Below are 17,500 nucleotides of genomic sequence, written 5' to 3' on the forward strand. Positions count from 1 at the left end.
TTAGCGTCACTCCCACGTTGCAATGCTTGCCGGCGTTTTTCTGCAGCATTCTGGCAATAACTGGGGCCATGGCTAAAACAAACATAATGCGAGGGTTAGCAGTTGTTCACGGAGTCCATTTCCGAACTCGGCGTCGTACGTAGGTCGAGTTTCATGCTTCCCTACTCGCCTCCGAGAGGTTCGTCGCTAGATACTTCGCTTGGGTCCTTTTATCAAAACACAACTCTTGATTTGATGGACTAAAATATGAATTGAATAGTAGAGCACCTGAGTTGGCCAATATATCGGGTCAGTACGCAGTTATTACAACGGCTCTCAAGATTGGTTCAGAAAACAATGGACCTAAACAAACAACCAGTCAACGATGGACCCTGACCTTAAAAACAATAGAGCTCCGTCCTTTAACGATGGGATTCAGAATTATCTTCTTTTTATTTTGCGTGTTATAAATAAAAATCAACTTTAAACTTAACAGGAGACACCAGATAGAGACAGGAAGTACATCGAAGCTGGAACATTTCATCGTTTCGTGGCAACAGCATTTTGTTTCCACCGGGCGAACGATGCAATCGCAACTTTCAACGAGTACAGGTTAGAAAAAAAAATGTCCTCCTTTCGTTTGAGGAAGGACTAGGGGCAAACGACGCATTGCGATGTCTATCGTCTTACAAGACATGGAGCAACCAACTTGTAAGACTTTGTTACTGGACATATCTGAAATTTGCCACCTGCATGTGCTTTGCTCGGCGTCATGATTGGCAAATTGTTTGGTTTTGTGGGGCTCAACCGATGTCCTCTCTAAATGTATTTTTTGGTTGCTTACTTGTGTTTTGCAAGAGAAAGGTATTGTCGGGCTGTGGGTGGTGTCCGCTGACGACTTGCTTGGAGACTCGTCCAACAAGTATCTAAACAACAATGCATGTCAAATGGCGTCGTGAAAAAGCATTGACTGACTGCATTCTCTTTGCCAGCCATTTGGAGAAAATAAGATGACCTACCTCACTACCTATCCTACCCACTCTACTCCCACTATCCACCCACATACCTACCCATCCCACCTTACCTACCCTTAATCCCCTACCGAGCGAAATCAAATTGGCTCTCCACGCTACCCTTGAAAGGAAAAAAACGCTTTCCTAAAATGAGAAAATGCATGATCGTGCTTTACACGCCGTACGCATTTCAGAACATCTCTTCAAGCCAAGTTACCGATACATTGCCCATACTGTGCAAAGTGAACGTGAAATAACGGCATTAGCCTTAAGACACGACAAGGTTATACGTGCTGCATTTGGAAGTGACGTTTCGCTGCCATCGTCGTCGTTTCTTAAACGCCCTAATTTCTTTCCCGTTCTCTTCGCAACAACGAGGCGGAATTACTATTTGTCGTAATGAAGAGGGTAGTGGCAACTAACGAATTTTCACTCTACACTTCCAAACCGTCCACACGAATTCATTTCCTATTTACACAAACCAAACGAAATGGAATAAATAAGAAATGATTACACCAACATGACAGAAGATCGCTTGTTTAGTGTTTACTTAAGGGCTTGTAAGATCATCCATAACCGGACAAAACGTTTTCCAGAAGTGTAAGAAAACCTATTCAGCAGTTGACTAATTAAACCAAATATGCAACCGATCAAAAACGTGTACCACAACAAACGGGTTTCAATTTTCAGTATTGTCGCAACAAAGATGTTGTTTACATGGTGAACATGAGTTACCGAGAATACGGGCTTACTAGGAAATGCCATTTTAGATACTTATTTATTAGGCTAATTTTCGTATGCATCCAAGATGCAAGAAAAAATAAAAAGGTAAAAGGTAAAGCAGAAGATACCAAAGTTAAGCTATGGTTCACTCTTACCTCAAACAGGACATTGTAAGTAGTAAGTGTTAGCGTATGGTTCATCAGTTTGTCACCAATTAGAGAAAACAAACTGAAGTGCTCTAGTAAATCTTGTTTCCTCCTGAAAAACAAGAGTTTGGCCGTTAAACTGCATGGAACGCTCAATGTACACAACTGTCAAATAGGGAGTTTCAAATGGGGCAGCTTAACGTTACATTTACCAGAGAGAGTTTGCAAGTGATGGTTTGCAGAAGTGAACTCTTACCTGGCTGGACAGAATTGAAGAAAGCATCCAATGATCTTTAAAGAGTAAACTCTGACTGCTTCGGATTTCATGTCCAGAAAACGAAACAAAACCCTGACGACAAGAAACTGAGGATGAAAATCACCATCACTCAATGAGACAGACAGAGGTCCCATGATTTACTAGTCAAATGGTCAATGAGATTCACAGTCAATATAGCAACAATTTAGTGATTAAGCCTAAGCCCTCGTTCCAGTGATTAGTCCTAAGCACTCTCTGAAATTTTAGCTTTCATTTTATGGTTTTAGGGTTAGGGTTAGGGTTATAGCTAATATAGGCTAGCGCCATACCATTTAATAAGAGCCTTGAAGGTTAAAAGTAAGATTTTGAAATGAGTCCTATATCTGACTGGGAGCCAGTGTAATGCTTGTAAAATGGGTATAATGTGATCGAATTTGCGACTCGGAGTTGGAGAGTTAAGAGTCTATGAGACCGTCCACAAACATTCAGCGACGGACAGATGAAAAGACTTTTGCCAACAACGTACCTAAGACCATCTACCCTGTCAAACACAGGTATGGAAGTGTCTGGCTGTTCAGTCATGATTGACAGCACCAGTTGAAGTACATCCAGCAGATTCTCTTCCTGTTATCAAATATCAACCAAAGCAAAAATTCACATTTTCTTCACTAAGCGAGCATAGCCCGTACTCTTTGATTGAAAATCTTAGTTCCCGGAGTCAATACCCCTTATTCGAAAGTGCCCACCATTTTAGTATTCTTTGTTTCCTTGCAAATTGGCCCTTTTGGCCTCGCTTTCAAACGTAAAATTCAACAGAATATTTAACCTTGAACGAGGCCGAAAGGCCCAATTTGCAATCGAACAAAAGAATACTGAAATGGCGGCCATTTTGGAATTAGGTGTATGGGGTCAAAGTGGCTTCGGAGATTCGCATACGAGTTTAACAAAGTATGTATGTTCATTTGTAAAACAAACATCATCATCATCATCATTATCATCACTCTGCCGCCATGGCCGAAACAGATTGCACAACAGATTTCCAGACCGAGCGAGCAAGCCAACAGGAACATACTGAAGATGGATTCCAGTAAACGGTGAGCACACATATTGAAACAAAGGGCTTCAGTCTTTGTGCACTGAGCAGTATATGCTGCAATTTTCCTAGCGATTTTGTCGCGGCACAAATACAGTAACTCGGTTAGCAAAAAATCATAACCGCCACTTTTTGGGTTTCTGCTATTGTCGCGAAAGCTAAAAATCGCTGTTTCTTTCCTCAACGTTTCTAGCAACGTTGCAGGCTTAAATTGTCTGTTTTTTTCTTGTCATTTAAAACTTACTTTCCACTACTCAGTGTAAACCCATGACATAGAGCCGATGGCCTACATGCAATTAGAAACGTCCTCTTTTTTCATACCCGTTGGCAAAGAAACTTTGAACAGAAACGACATACGAAGTATTCCTTAAAAACTTGGATACCCCAGGCTTCGTAAAAAGGTGTTACATCACCTGGTCAAATATCATGAGATAAGTAAGGATGCTCTTAAATTCCTCCTCAGTAATGCCCTTGTCCTAAAATCACAAAAAAAGATCAAAGCAACGTTTTGTCACATGAAACTAAAAGTAGGACAGATCCAGACTATTGGAAGACTAGAGATTCTTTGAGCGATATATCCTTCCTAAAAGCGACAATGAGAAAACATTTTGCGAGGTCGAGACTCACGTGTGCAAGTATGGATCAAGTATGCCTCCAACAACATTGTTTAGAATGGCCACAGTGAAGTTGTGATAAAGAACTATTTAAGGATAATTCTCCAAGGAAGATTTTATTCTCTGAAATTTTCCGGCACTTCAGTTTTCAGCTACGAAAGTGAAACCCGAACAGATAAAATTCTTCTGGCTGGTAAACAAACTTTCTCCATTAAAAGGAACTTAGGAATGTTCATCTTAGGTTTCACGTTGAATTCGGTCGTTGGGCGTCCCTCCATACACATAGAAGATGGATAGAATTATTAAAGGACTTATAAGATTTAAAAGAGGAAGATGAAAGAGTCGACATTTTTTTCATCTTGAACACTGAAAATCTTCGGGTTCTGATGAATCACAAAAAAGCCGTTTTGTAGTAGGTTTGCCAAAAGATGGTAAATTTGAAACCAATATGTCCCAAGAGAAGTGGAAAACAATGCCTATGCAGATTTTTGGGGGGTAAAAGAGGTGTATTATGGGATTTGTGCAAGTAGTGAATAGACCTCTTTATAGTTGTATGCTTAGTTACCTGGCCTTTAAATGAAAGTGAGGCTGGTGTTGACCTTCTTATGATACAGATCTCTCTCCTTTTCTTATGTTAATGAAGTTGTTGTCACGCTAATTAATAAGAATTAACATAAAAAAGGCAGTGAGGTTTCTATCAAAACAAGGTCAACTCCAGCCTCATTTTCATTCAAAGGCCAGGTAACTAAGCACACCAACTGTAAAATGGACTATTTCAAGCAACTGAATCTGTCTGCTCACCTTCAGTACTAATTGCTTCACCAAAAGAAGTAAAAAGGCCCTCAAGGAGTGGACTCCATCTCTACTTTGCACTTGGCCATCTGTATGCCGAGCAAAACATCGTATCCCACATGAGAACACAACTAATTAATGAAGACATATGAATGACAGGAAAGGTTTGGTTCCGCGAAAAAGCAATCTAAAATTAGGGGTATTTAGATTGCATCGACGTGAAACCGCGAACTGGAACGGAAGGCTGGTCATTGTCACAGAAGCATGAAAATTCGTCTTCCTCTCACTTCACTTCTCTCTCTCTTTAGAGAAATTCCTCGATATTTAACATTAGTATTATTCTACGAGTGCACGCTGGATATGAGATGGTATAGCTACGCGCCTCGTTGGCACAACCAGTGTTATATCAAACAAGCGCGAATGGAATATTTTTTAAATTAAATTTTCATCAAATTCTGAACGCTTGAACACTTGGCAATCAGTATCCAGCTATGCAACACTTAACACAATCTAGCTTGACTTGTTCCTTTGACAAGGTGCTAGATGTCTGGAGCCATACAGCCAAAATATGGGCTTGTATCAATAAGTTTCTTTCACTTTTGGCAAAACACAAACTTCAACCCGGCTTTTGTCGTTAGTCATTTGCCGTGAACGCCGTGACAAATGTTCTAATAATTTGGTCGGTGAAAACGCAGCGACACAATTACTCATGCACTCTTCTAACTACAGCAGTTCTAGAATGCCATGGAACATTCTAAAGTCAAGACCTAGAGCGGTTCTAGAATGCTATAGAGACCATTTTAACTTCATATTTAATCACGCACTATATAGAGCTCTTCTAACTAAAGCGTTCTAGAATGCTATGGAACTTTCTAGTGTCAAGACCTGCACCTTTATGATTTTAAAGTGTGGAGCTCAGCGAGTCTTCAGTGTCTCTGGCAGTTGGCGTATATTCCATAAACTCCAATTGCAGGAATTTCTGAAATTCTCTTAATTTCGAAAGACAAAGCCAGATGCTCGAAAAAACCAACTTCGATTTTAAAACACAAAAACACAAAGTCCGATTTAGAAAAAAAAACTAGGATGTCCCTAACAACTTTCATAGTTTCCGTAAGTTCCTGATTTTTCACGACACCAAAGACAACACGGGATTGCTCTGTTTCTAAAACAACAACAAATAACATATCTCTCCCTTTTTAATTTCGTTATTTCATATACAGGGGGAAAACAAACCATGAGTACCAGTCTTACTGGAGACAAGTTGTGAGGAAAACTGGGGACAACGGGATAGGAGTGGTGCCCACCCCTCCCTAGCGTAAGTTACGGTAGAAGCTGATGATAAAGGAGACTTCGGTCGGCCTCTTCTCTACTCTTGTCTTGTTGTCTATCTACCTGATTCGATGAAGAAATACCTCATTTTTCAGCCTCATCAAACCCAGACGATTTTTAATACTGATATCTAGTTATTTCAAGTATTTACCTTGGTCCAGCTTAGAGCCACTGTCAAGACAATAAAATGTCTTTAACATGTGCATAAGCCTGCTGACTCCAACATCGTGGCGCATGTGAGCTGCACAGCCTCTGCCGGTTGCCAGGTCTGTGGCAAACACGCTGAATAACTGTAGCTGGACCTAAAGTGAGGAAAGAATTGATCTAAACGGTTTGACCGCCAATTTCGACCAACAAAAGGGTTTGATGTTTAAAATTAATTGAACCCAGGAATGACAATGAACTCTTTATGGTATTTGATCGCCCGGGTGAACGTAGCCCAGGGAAGGGCTCTTGCTTTCAAGTTTGACTTAGCTCGACCTCGAGTAGCCTTTAAATATGACTTCCCTATAGGTTGTCGAAACGCCAGTCACGAGCAAGTCCTTCTCAGTGACGACTACATGTACACTCGCCAGGACGATCCAGTTCAATAAAAAAACTCTCTTCATGTAGAGGTTTCCAGTTTGGAGTCGAAAGTATTTTCTCAATGTGGTGGACACGAAAATTTCTCTCATTCCGATTATACCATGGTTACTGCTCTTGTATCAACGCTACAAGGGTCTTGGCCACTTCTCAGTGCACAGACTTTGTTACTAATAGTTGTACATTCTTTGATTCAGCTTTGGTTCGCTGCACAGGTATCGCTCAGCTGGGTTTGTTCAGTGGAAAGAGCACTTGCCCTTCAGCAATGCGTCCCGAGTTCGATTCCCAAACTTGGCGACATAAGTGGTCGAGTTTGTTGGTGCACTACTCTGTTCCCAGCAGTTTTTCGCCGGATACTCGAATAGACCACCGCTGGACTGGATCTAGCATGAAATGGAGGCTAATGCGGGCAAATCTTTTTTGAAATGCAATTTTAATTTGCCCGCATTAGCCTCCATTTCATGCTAGATCCAGTCCAGCTGTGAGAATTCGAAATGGTTTATTGTCTCCTCTCATCAGAGACCAAATTTGGTTTGATTTAATCAACAACAACAACAAAAAGAACTGTTAAGAATCCCGACTGGCCGGAGGCAAACCAGTCAGCTATTTACAAGTGCAGCTGAGAAGTTGACCCATGGACTACCAGGATCAAATTCAACGAGTGGTCAGAGCGAGTCTTGAACCAGGAATCTCCGGATCTTAAGGCAAGCGCCCTAACCACTGGGCCACACTGCCTCCGTTTTCTCGGTTATATTATCTTGAAAGCTTATTCTAATAACGTGAAGCAGTACCTTAGGCGACGCTTTCACCCAGAGATTTGGATTAAAGAGAATATGATCTAGTAGACTCCCTAACAGCAAGCCAGAACTTAAAGAGTTTAAAAGGTGCCTGCAAAATAAAGGAGTGGTAAAAGGACAAGACCTTTACAAAACTTCAAATGCTACCTTGGTAGGTCGGCAAAGTCACGTTACAAGGAATTTACAAGGTTTCTATGAGGATCTGCATGATATCAAACACTTCAATGCTGTAAAACTTCAACTCTGAATTCTTTTAACTAGGCACTGAAGGTACAGGGCTGAAATTACACTCACTAACATTTAGGGTCAGATTTTGACGAGACAAGGAATTGTTAAAATAATGTTTATAGGCACTCATTGACCCAACAACCAACCAACAGAAATAATATTCCACTTCTACGGATAAAGTTACAAAATTGTTATCTTTTTATACCGGTAGACAAAGGACATACGCTACTGACCTAGACTATGGCTTTTAGTTTCTATCTGTTCAGTTTATGTTCTCAGGGATTAATGCAGGGTTGTTTTTCTTCTAAAAATCAGTGAAAACTACGAAGATGTATTCAAACAAACTCCCTCTCCCCTCTGCCCCGAGCATAAGCCTGTCCAGATCCCTCAAAGAATAGAGCGCATAACCGGAATTGGGCCATACCTCGCAAGAGACACTAAAATTCCCAATGCATCCTCTGTCAGATGGGTAGATACAGCCTACAAAAAGCAAAAATACGAGTTGACGCTACAATTAAGAATTTTCTTCCTTGACATTTAATTAAGAAGATACATTCAAATTTTACTGACGAAACAAAGAAACTAAGGCAGCCGTGACCTCCTTGGTTGTTTTTTCTGTATTTCTCATATTAATATGTAAAAAAAATAAATAAATACAAAATCTAAAACGTACTTGGGGAAGGGGAGGGGGGGAGGGCACCCATGTCCAAAATGCACGTCATAAGACGAAAAAGCCAATTTTGATAAGAAGCGTCCCGAAGCGTCCCGCTATAATTAAGTCTAAGCATTTCATACCACTTTTCAACAACAAGGTAAGTGTTCGAGTCAGCGTTATATTTAGGTTACGGTAAATGCAGCTGTTCATCTTCACTTGAGGAGCAAAGTTGTGTGACGTCAATTGTCTGTGTTCCTGGGTACGAGTAATGTTAAAGTCGGGGAGAAGAGAGAGGCGACACTTTGTGACGCTTAGAGCGGGTTTCAATCCAGTGTTGTAAAACCAAAGCCAAAGTAATTACTTTGGCCAATCAAAAAGGACGGAGACAATCCAGCAAACCAATCAAAACTGGAAGTAATTACACGTAGCCGACACAAAGCGCGGGAAAATGTGCACGCGCGAGCCATGATTGGTTTTGGTTTCACTTCTGATTGGTTGAAAAAGTGGCGCAAGAAATTTGAACCAATCACTGAGTGAAGTAATGCAAAACCAAAACAATTACTTTCGACACTCACTTGAAAGCCGCTCTATCAAAATCGACGTGAATCTAAATAAGTGCATTCCTGGACATATCTGCTGTGACAGTGCAAAGCCATCGCTTTTGCTTATCAAATCCATTGTTTTCTGCCGTTATCGTTTTCTTGTCGACGCCGTGGTTAAGGCTCCTACTTTGTAAGGGCATCCAACCAGCAAATTAAGCCAAACGCCTTTGAAAGACATTTCTACGCTCTTTTTTTTTCTAAAGACTGTCTATAGAGATGTTTTTATCACCCAGAAGAATCTGATCTGTTGGGATATCTTAGCTGAAAATTGAAGTGTCCGAAAATTTTTGGGAATGATATCTTCATTTCAGAAATTGCTAGCTGAACGTTACCTTCTAAGAACTTTCAAACGACCCATTTGCTCATCCGAACCTGCTTGGTGACCTTTTTCAGTGCAAAAATTTGCAAAATACCCCTTCCGAAAACGTAAGGGACTACTTTTCCCTGGTTGCGAATCTTTTAGGTGATGTTTTAGTACACAAATCTGTAGCTGTCTGGCAACCTAGAAACGCAATTCTTAGAACAGTTTGACTCTCCTGAACACATATTTCACCGCAGATTATCGTTGGGTGCCCCTGACTTTATACTGGTGATCTATGCTACGACACGCAGCCTAACCTTCTCAAGAATGTGACTGATGACGAGAAATCCTTGACATTGAATCATTTGCTGCTGACTGGTACATGAACGACGCAGAAGATCGGAAAGAAGCGAAAGGAGAACAGTGCTGCAAAGACAAAGCCAGGTTTATTCAGATCCTAATGATTGTTAGAGTACTTCATCACTGTACTTTTCCTGCCATTTGATGACACCAAAGAGTTTTGCCAGAATATAAATTCATTCACTGACAGTCTGAAACCATGCAATGAATTGGACATATTTCTTTCAAAGTGTCCAGACACAGGACTCGAACCTGCCACTATTCGCTGACTACTCGCTTCCCCTGTTTACTGGACAACCACTCCGTCAATAGACCATATTCGTATTCTCGGTATTGGACTGGAACTAGCTTGCAATGGAGGCTAATGCGGGGGAATCTTTTCAAATGCAAATACTTTCTAATATATTCCCCCGCATTAGCCTCCATTGCAAGCTAGTTCCAGTCCAATACCGAGAATACGAATATTGTTCAAACCGTAGTTGTTAAACCTAATAAAATTAATCTATCTATCCTTAATCCAACAGTACACCTGTACTAATTAATATTCACTCAGAAACAATTTTAAACAGGCAACAGAAAAGGTGGTCACCACACTTGCCACCAGGACTTACGCCACACCACTATTAAGCAGTGACTCTAAAACGAGTGACAAAAATATCGCATTTTTTAAACTTGTCTTTGTCTTGTTCCGCAGTGGTCTAGTGAATGGAACCATTCCTACAAGCTGGAGCTGCGAGGTCAAATCCAATCCATATGATTCATGTTTTTGTTGTTTTGCTTGACTGTTTTTTTTCTTTTTGAACATTTGCTCTGTTCTGACAGGTCCTGATTTCCAGGCCAACGCACATGTTACGTAATTATGATTACGAAATAGTCATTTGAGGCCAGATGATATTATAAGATGATCAAAAATCATGCTTAATGAACGAAGAAGACTGGGTGACGAGTTGGTTGGTAGCGAGGCTTCGTGGTGGCGAGATAACCAGTACCCATCAAACTTATATCAGGGCTCGAAATTGCGACCAATACAGTCGCATTTGCGACTGAATTTTTTTCCATCTGCGGCGTGAATTTTCTTTCAATCTGAAGAAAGCGTAATTTTGTAGCGTAATTTGGCCGCGATGTTCTTCGATCCTTCGCCATTTTCAGCGGTTTCTTTACACAGAAGTATTGTGGGCTCATATTCTGTTTTGCTAAACCGCTGACAACACAATGCAGCGCGACGATTTTGCGAAATTGCGACTGGATTTTTTCGTTAATTTTGAGCCTTGATATTATTTTTAGAGTTCTCCCTCGCAGCCGCGGCGTACGATCCCATATCTTGCAAGTTAATAAGAGTGTGTACAAAGGCTATCAGTGAACAATTTGGAGTACACAGAAGCAATTTAACCTCGAATAACAGGAGGTTTGCAAAGTTACGTCATAGCCACCAAGTTGAATAACACAATCAACAGATCTCGCATTGGCTTCTTCTGTCCGTCATTTAGCATCAATTAAGCTCACTGTTAGATTGGTTGCAAACCATCTAATTTCTCACCATATTGCTACTTCAGGGACCTCGCTGGTATCTTCAGCTCCTTCTTGAGGAAAATCCAACTGAGTGAAAAGTGGGAGCAACATCTACGTGTATTTGAATAAACAAGTAAACAAGTAAATAAGTAAGTAAGTAAGTAACTTAATTTACCCACATGCAGCATATAAACTGAAGCCGTTGTGGCTGGGCCACACAGCACCTTAGATCTATATGGGAATCTTTTGACTTAATAGTTTACATTTTGTTTAATTAACATACGAGTTTGCTCACAGAAGGCATCATGCAGGTTACAAATTGACTTCAAAAGTTAAAAGAACTGGCTAAACTTAGTTAAAACTCCAGTTTTAAGCCTTTTAGCTTCGACAACAAGCCAGTTAACTGTTATTAGTATCACCCAACTAGTGGACTAATGCAAATCCTGTATTTTAATTGGCTACGCTACTAGAGGACTATTAGTAATCATCCTCGAGCAGCGAAAAGCGTGACGCTTTCTTTCGTTTTCCAAATAAATATTTCTTCAACTTGCATTTGCTAACTTTATTATTTCTGTCCGACTAGTTGGGTGATACTAAAACAATTACACCCTCGAGGGCGAAGGGTCTAATTGTTAATTAGCCTTCAAATACTGATAAATTATTGGGTGGGCACATACATTCTTTGAACAATTCGAATTTTTAAAGCATCATTGCTCAGAGATTACCTGGTACATCGGGTTCAAATTTTCAGACATAGCTCATTGTGCAATGTACTTTCAACATTTAGAACTTTATTTTTGGCTGCCTGATTAGAAATAGATTACGCCTTGTGCTAATGAGACGAAAAATAGAAACAAAGATTCCCCTATAAACACCGTTTTTTATGGTTTTGACACTTCGATTGGTTTTTACATTGACGCAACTATGAGCCACTTTTTTGCATTATCATGATAAAATTCATTTAGTACCACAAGATTGCGCGACAAGTTGCAAAAGAACTTGCTTACCAGTAACGGTGTAATGTATAATGTAGGCATCTCGTTGCGGAAATAAGAAGAACGGCACGACGCAACAAGGGAGAGTTTAAATTGTGGCTTGAGCAATGAAAGCAACTGACCTGTATTCCTCCCAGTGAGTGAAGAATACTCTGAAGCGAATGCGTCACAACAGACTGAACCCCCTGGAGAAGTGTAACGAATGTTAAAATGAAGTTCAACTTAATTAAGCATTAGAGCAGTTTTCAAATGAATATCGAAAGTAGTTGTGCGATTGCCATTGCTACGCTTAGTGATTGGTTTAAAATCTCGCGCCAGTTTATCAACCAATGGAAAGGAAAACCAAAACTAATCGCGACTTGCACGCGCGATTTTTCCAGCGCTCTGAGCAAGTAACACGGAAACGCTACGAATTTGGATTGGTTCATTGCGTTCTTTGCACCTGCTGTGATTGGTCGAAGTTATTACTTTGATATTTGCTTTATGGCACTCGACTGAAAACTGCTCTAACGGGGGATGACTCGGGCTCAGTTCGAAATGATCTCGAAGTGATACCAACAGGGGTCCATCCCTGACCTTTTGATTACTTGTAGTTCACATGCTCTATCACCGTGCGAGGAGTGAATTGTGGTAGATAGGCTATTTAACTAAGTTTAAATTAAATACATCCCGCATATTACTCGGGGTGAAATGTTGACTGGTGGCGGTCTTGTTTCAAAGTGCACCTAAGTATTTTTCGTTCCTAACATAAATCTCCTCATTCCTGTTTTCAAAGATATTTTGCATTGTAAAGTAGTTTGTGACGTAAAATCGAGAATAGACTCATGGTTGTGGGTCCAAATTAAAGCTAGTTTGATAACTTTGGGCGTCTTGCCCGGCAGATAAAAGCGGAATTTTGAGGTACGAATGGTAAGACACGTTTGCTTTTGGTGGGGGGAAATATTTGAATTTTGATGCACTTAAAAGCAGATGATGGTCATACACCCTCAAGGAGTGGGGTTCCTTTATTTATGAGAAATGGAAATCATTCTAGTTATTAACCCTTTAACTTAATTCATTCCCAAAAAAAAATCGAAATGCTCATTCTCCTAACTTTGCGCTTGGGCCGTAAATCAACGGAAAACTCGGTCCGTAACTTTACAGTACGGACCTCGAACTCGCTTATTACGAAGTATTTAATGTTATGAGAGGATTTTAGGAAAATCATATAAGCGAGAAAATATTTCGAAGGAATAAAAAGCAGTTTATCATTGAAGGGTCTTTAATATACATGTGAAGTAGCCGCATTAAGCAAAAACTCTTACCTCCAACATAAGAGCATGAGGCGAATGACAGAAGAAGGAATGATTCTCTGTGGGTGAGGCTTCAAGACACAGTTGCTGGTCACAAGCCTTTGGAGTGTACATAAACATGATCACAGATGAAAGGTGGCCCTCATATAACACCTGAAGTCAACCAACAAGACAGTCAGCATTTCAGAACATTCAACGTGATTAAGCTTTTACAAAATAGGAATACACACAGAGCGGTTTTCACTTCAGTGTCGAAAAACTAAAACCAAAGTAATCACTCTATCCAATCACAAAGGACTGAGACGATACAGTGAACCAATCAAAACTCGAAGTAATTACACGTAGCCGATGCCAACCGCGGGAAAACGAGTGCGAGCAAGTCACGATTGGTTTTTGTTTTACTTCTAATTGTATTAAAAAGTGGCGTGAATTCTTTAAGCCAATCGCGTAGCGTAGTTGATGCAAAACCAATTACCTTTCGACAATCAAATGCAAACCGCTCCAAAGTCAGGTGATCGTGTTTTTTTAAGACCATTGTGTGGCAAAAAGTTTTGTGGGGTTTATTTTTGCAGGATTGGAAGTTCTTTATTTATTTTGGGAATATTTTTTTCCCGCTGGGAATTATTAAGGCCTCGTCCACACATACACGTTCTCCTGTGAAAACGGGTTTTTTTCCTATGTTTTCAAGAAAATGTCTGTCCGAACATAGCGTTTTGTAACCGTTTTCACCTATGCAAATGATTACACTGAAACTACTCGAAAACGCCAATGCCGCTGATGGAGCATGCACATTTCTCACTAAAACGAGCGGGCTCGTTTCGACTCGTTTCGTTTGTCTGTGTTCGCGAAACAAATTTTCAAAAAAATTTACAACGAAACCCTTTTTTAAGATGTCCCAGTCAGGACAAAAACCTGATAGATCTAAAAGCAAAACGCCAGGCTGAATTGTTTGGTTGAACCGATGGTGTAGTCGTGCTACTTATTAACTCACCATCGAATACAAAGTAATCCAGGCCTCTGAAAATGTCGACTGGGGATCATGGGGCAACCCTAAAATCCGGAATCCGGAATCACAGTACAATACAAAGAGTAAAAACTATCCTAAACATTCACAAAAGCTAACCTTAGGCCTAATTAGGCCTAAGGAAACGTTTTTAAGCCTAATTAGGCCTAAGGTTAGCTTTTAGGAATGTTTAGGATAGTTTTTAGTCCCTGTATTGTACTTTGATTCCGGATTCCGGGTTTTAGGGTTGCCAGGGATCATGCCAGACAAAATTTTGCACCATTTTGCATTTCAAGTTTATCCTTGGAGCGGCTGACGGACGAGGTAGCCTGGATCCAATAATATGATGTCATGGTTTTCAAAAAGTTCCGTTTTCACTGTCCACACGAAAAGACGAAAAGTGCGTTTTACAAAATTTCCACCCTGCTGAGCGTTTTCTGTCACCGTTTCTACCGGATACATGTAGGTGTGGGCGGAAGGCCAATTTAAGAATAAAAAGTTGCATTTTCAAATGAAAATGGATACATCTACACCGGGCCAAATTTTTGCAAAATCATCTTCCAAAGGAACTACCTTGTCATATAATTAGCATTTGAGTACATGCAATCGGAACACAGCTCATTATGCATCACGAAAATAAAAAACGGAAGAAAATCAGTGGCACTAACTCTGACTTTGTAAATTGTCATGCCATCACATTACAATGTTATTTGTCAAATATTAGGTAGTAAAAGGTAGTATTTACCTTTCTGTCTTGATCTGATAGAGGAATGTCAATTTCAGCAGGAAACTTGAATTGACCCTGAGATTTACAACAAGGCTTCATTGAGTTAATAGATAATTTAAACTGAATGATACAAGGAAATGTACGTAACTCAAACCATTGATCCCTGAGAGTGACACTTAATAGATTTTACTCTGTCTAACGCCAGACTATTTTCCTCGTCAATCCGAGAAGACTTGAAAGTCTAACCATTTGGGGATATAATTACAAAGGCAGCACTTTCTCCTCAGTTGATCCAGCCAGTGTTGAACTCGCAACCTCCCACACGGTAGTCCAATGCTCAACCAATTGAGCCAACAGATTGGTGGTTAAAGGGCAAATGACATGGGAACTCGTTGCACCAATATATCGGTCAGACAAGTATTTGTGTGACGCCTATCTGAGATACCATTTAATACCATAGACTAGTTCATAAATGGTGACCACATGCACCTTCTCGGTTTTTTTTTTTTTTTGTCTTTATGTTAATTAGACCTAATGGCCTCATTTTGAAACAATATTCTTTTGAAATTTGTTCGTCATAACAAGGCTATAAAGGCTTATTAGCATTAAAGTGCTTGACCGTGATCAAAAAACCACTTTTCTTTTTTTTTTCAGATTTTGAAAGTGTGATTGCTTCACACTTGACTGGCAAAAATTTTGAGCTTTGATTTTTATTTATAGGTTGTTTACTTTGAGCCTAAGTTTTGGACTTCAAGGACCGCCATTATCCACGTTCCAAACTGACCGATTGGACATCAGAGGGTTGGATCTATGGAAAAGTGACGTCATTGACTCACTAGCTTAAAATTTCAGGGTGTAAACGCAGCTTATTATATATGCAAAACACGAATTTGAAAGTCTGAAAGCCCGAAACTCTAATTCAGCCGCGTACACACATCTCTTTCGATTTTTTGGTCATAGTAGCACTTTAAACAGAAAAATATTTTATTTGGCTGCTATTATTAAAGAGGCCTATATTGGCTCCCCAACAGCCAACATTGTCCATACACAAACAGTTTTCGTCCTAATTAATTTTTGTAATGAGCAGCTGTTAGTTACCTTGTATCCAGGGCCCAACCTATGCATGGCTCCAACGGTCTGGGCAGTAAGAGCCTCAGAGAACAAGTAAACAGCTGCTATTTGACCACAGAATACAGTTGAACTGTCTGCCATGGGCGAAGAACCAATGTAACACTTATCAAATGGCTGAAAAAATAAAAAGAAAGTTTTTACGAAAGACTTCAGTACTAACAGCACCTAAGGAAGTACTGCATTAAGCAAAGAATAATAATAACAACATAATTGTTTCTTCTTCATGATGAATTTTCAAGCAAAGATTACCTCAGTTGCATGAACCAGAGTGGTTTTTCCACTTGACACTACTCTTCCATTGACGAAACACCTGATCTCACTTGCGTGAAATCTGTTGTGCTCATGCACAACTGTAACCATGTACCACTGAAAAATTAATTTCACACAGCATCCTTATAAAAGTAATATTCTCCTTGACAACTAAACATTTGGAAAAGTACCGTAATAATAATCTTTGATTTGAAATGAACTTATTCGTAAGTAAGTGAAAATTAAGCTGACATTCAAAAATTTATGGCTGTCAGCATTCACTGAACATTAAGCGGTGGAATACATACAATGTAAATAATTTAGCATTATTATAGCTAAGGGAGATGATTTACTGTTGCCAAATGTGGGCCAAATGGTTATGTTTTAACCTCTGAAACTAATTATAGACAAGCATAGATGCTTTTCTAATAGGCAAGAGAGTAAATCAAATTAAATGGAAGTAGATCACACAAGTATTGATTTTCAACGAGAGAAGAAAGCCAGAATACCTGAAGAAAAGCCTCCATGAGCAAAGTAGAATACCAAGAAACTCAACCTGCATTAGACACTGAGGCAGGGAATCAAACTGTAGGTGTGAAAGCCCAATAGGGATGTGCTGCCCCTTGCTGACAAAGTCGATTACTCTACTCAAACCAGCCCGCAACTTCAAATACCGTATTATTAAAACACCTGGCCCGGGTTGCTCAAAGCATGGTTAGCAATAACCGGCGTTACCATATTTACCCGTGTATAATACGCACCCGTGTTTAATACGCACCCCAATTTTGGACTGCATTTTGAAAAAAAAAGTTCAAGCAGAAAACAGAGAAATTGTTCATGCAAAACTAGCGTGAAAAAAATCAATTTCCTGGATAAGAAAATTTGTTTCGCTACTTACAACAGTAAAGTAAATAAGCCTATGTAAAGTGTTTAAAAACTGAAACCTTTATATAAACTCTAACTCGTAGTCACAATCAAACAACACTTCTCTCGCACAAGAGTTGTCATCGACAAGGTCATCTTGTTGTCCGTCCACAAGATCGGCTTGTGTATCATCAAGGTTTTTTTACTACTCCATATTTAACAAAATACAACTTAATCATCTCTTCAGGATATTATGTTGC

At 39.8% G+C, this 17,500-nt stretch overlaps 1 protein-coding gene across 1 annotated transcript in view; it reads right to left on the reverse strand.

Moving 5' to 3' along the window:
- The window catches only part of LOC138017828 (lipopolysaccharide-responsive and beige-like anchor protein), a 72,456-nt gene that overhangs the window by 43,967 nt on the left and 10,989 nt on the right, over positions 1 to 17,500 (reverse strand). The window contains exons 8-24 of the mRNA XM_068864815.1: positions 16,377 to 16,493; positions 16,095 to 16,241; positions 15,015 to 15,071; positions 13,279 to 13,419; positions 12,097 to 12,159; positions 11,008 to 11,090; positions 9,428 to 9,536; positions 7,977 to 8,032; positions 7,319 to 7,415; positions 6,097 to 6,247; positions 4,626 to 4,705; positions 3,624 to 3,686; positions 2,644 to 2,741; positions 2,118 to 2,210; positions 1,871 to 1,973; positions 824 to 905; positions 1 to 72 (exon numbers count right to left, since the gene is read on the reverse strand). The exon at positions 1 to 72 is cut by the window's left edge and continues 115 nt beyond it. Coding sequence (XP_068720916.1) covers positions 1 to 72; positions 824 to 905; positions 1,871 to 1,973; positions 2,118 to 2,210; positions 2,644 to 2,741; positions 3,624 to 3,686; positions 4,626 to 4,705; positions 6,097 to 6,247; positions 7,319 to 7,415; positions 7,977 to 8,032; positions 9,428 to 9,536; positions 11,008 to 11,090; positions 12,097 to 12,159; positions 13,279 to 13,419; positions 15,015 to 15,071; positions 16,095 to 16,241; positions 16,377 to 16,493 — 1,612 coding nt within the window. The remainder of the gene's footprint in view (positions 73 to 823; positions 906 to 1,870; positions 1,974 to 2,117; positions 2,211 to 2,643; positions 2,742 to 3,623; positions 3,687 to 4,625; positions 4,706 to 6,096; positions 6,248 to 7,318; positions 7,416 to 7,976; positions 8,033 to 9,427; positions 9,537 to 11,007; positions 11,091 to 12,096; positions 12,160 to 13,278; positions 13,420 to 15,014; positions 15,072 to 16,094; positions 16,242 to 16,376; positions 16,494 to 17,500) is intronic.

The sequence above is a fragment of the Montipora capricornis genome, chromosome 9 (genome assembly GCF_036669925.1).
Source record: "Montipora capricornis isolate CH-2021 chromosome 9, ASM3666992v2, whole genome shotgun sequence".
Classification (NCBI taxonomy): Eukaryota; Metazoa; Cnidaria; class Anthozoa; order Scleractinia; family Acroporidae; genus Montipora; species Montipora capricornis.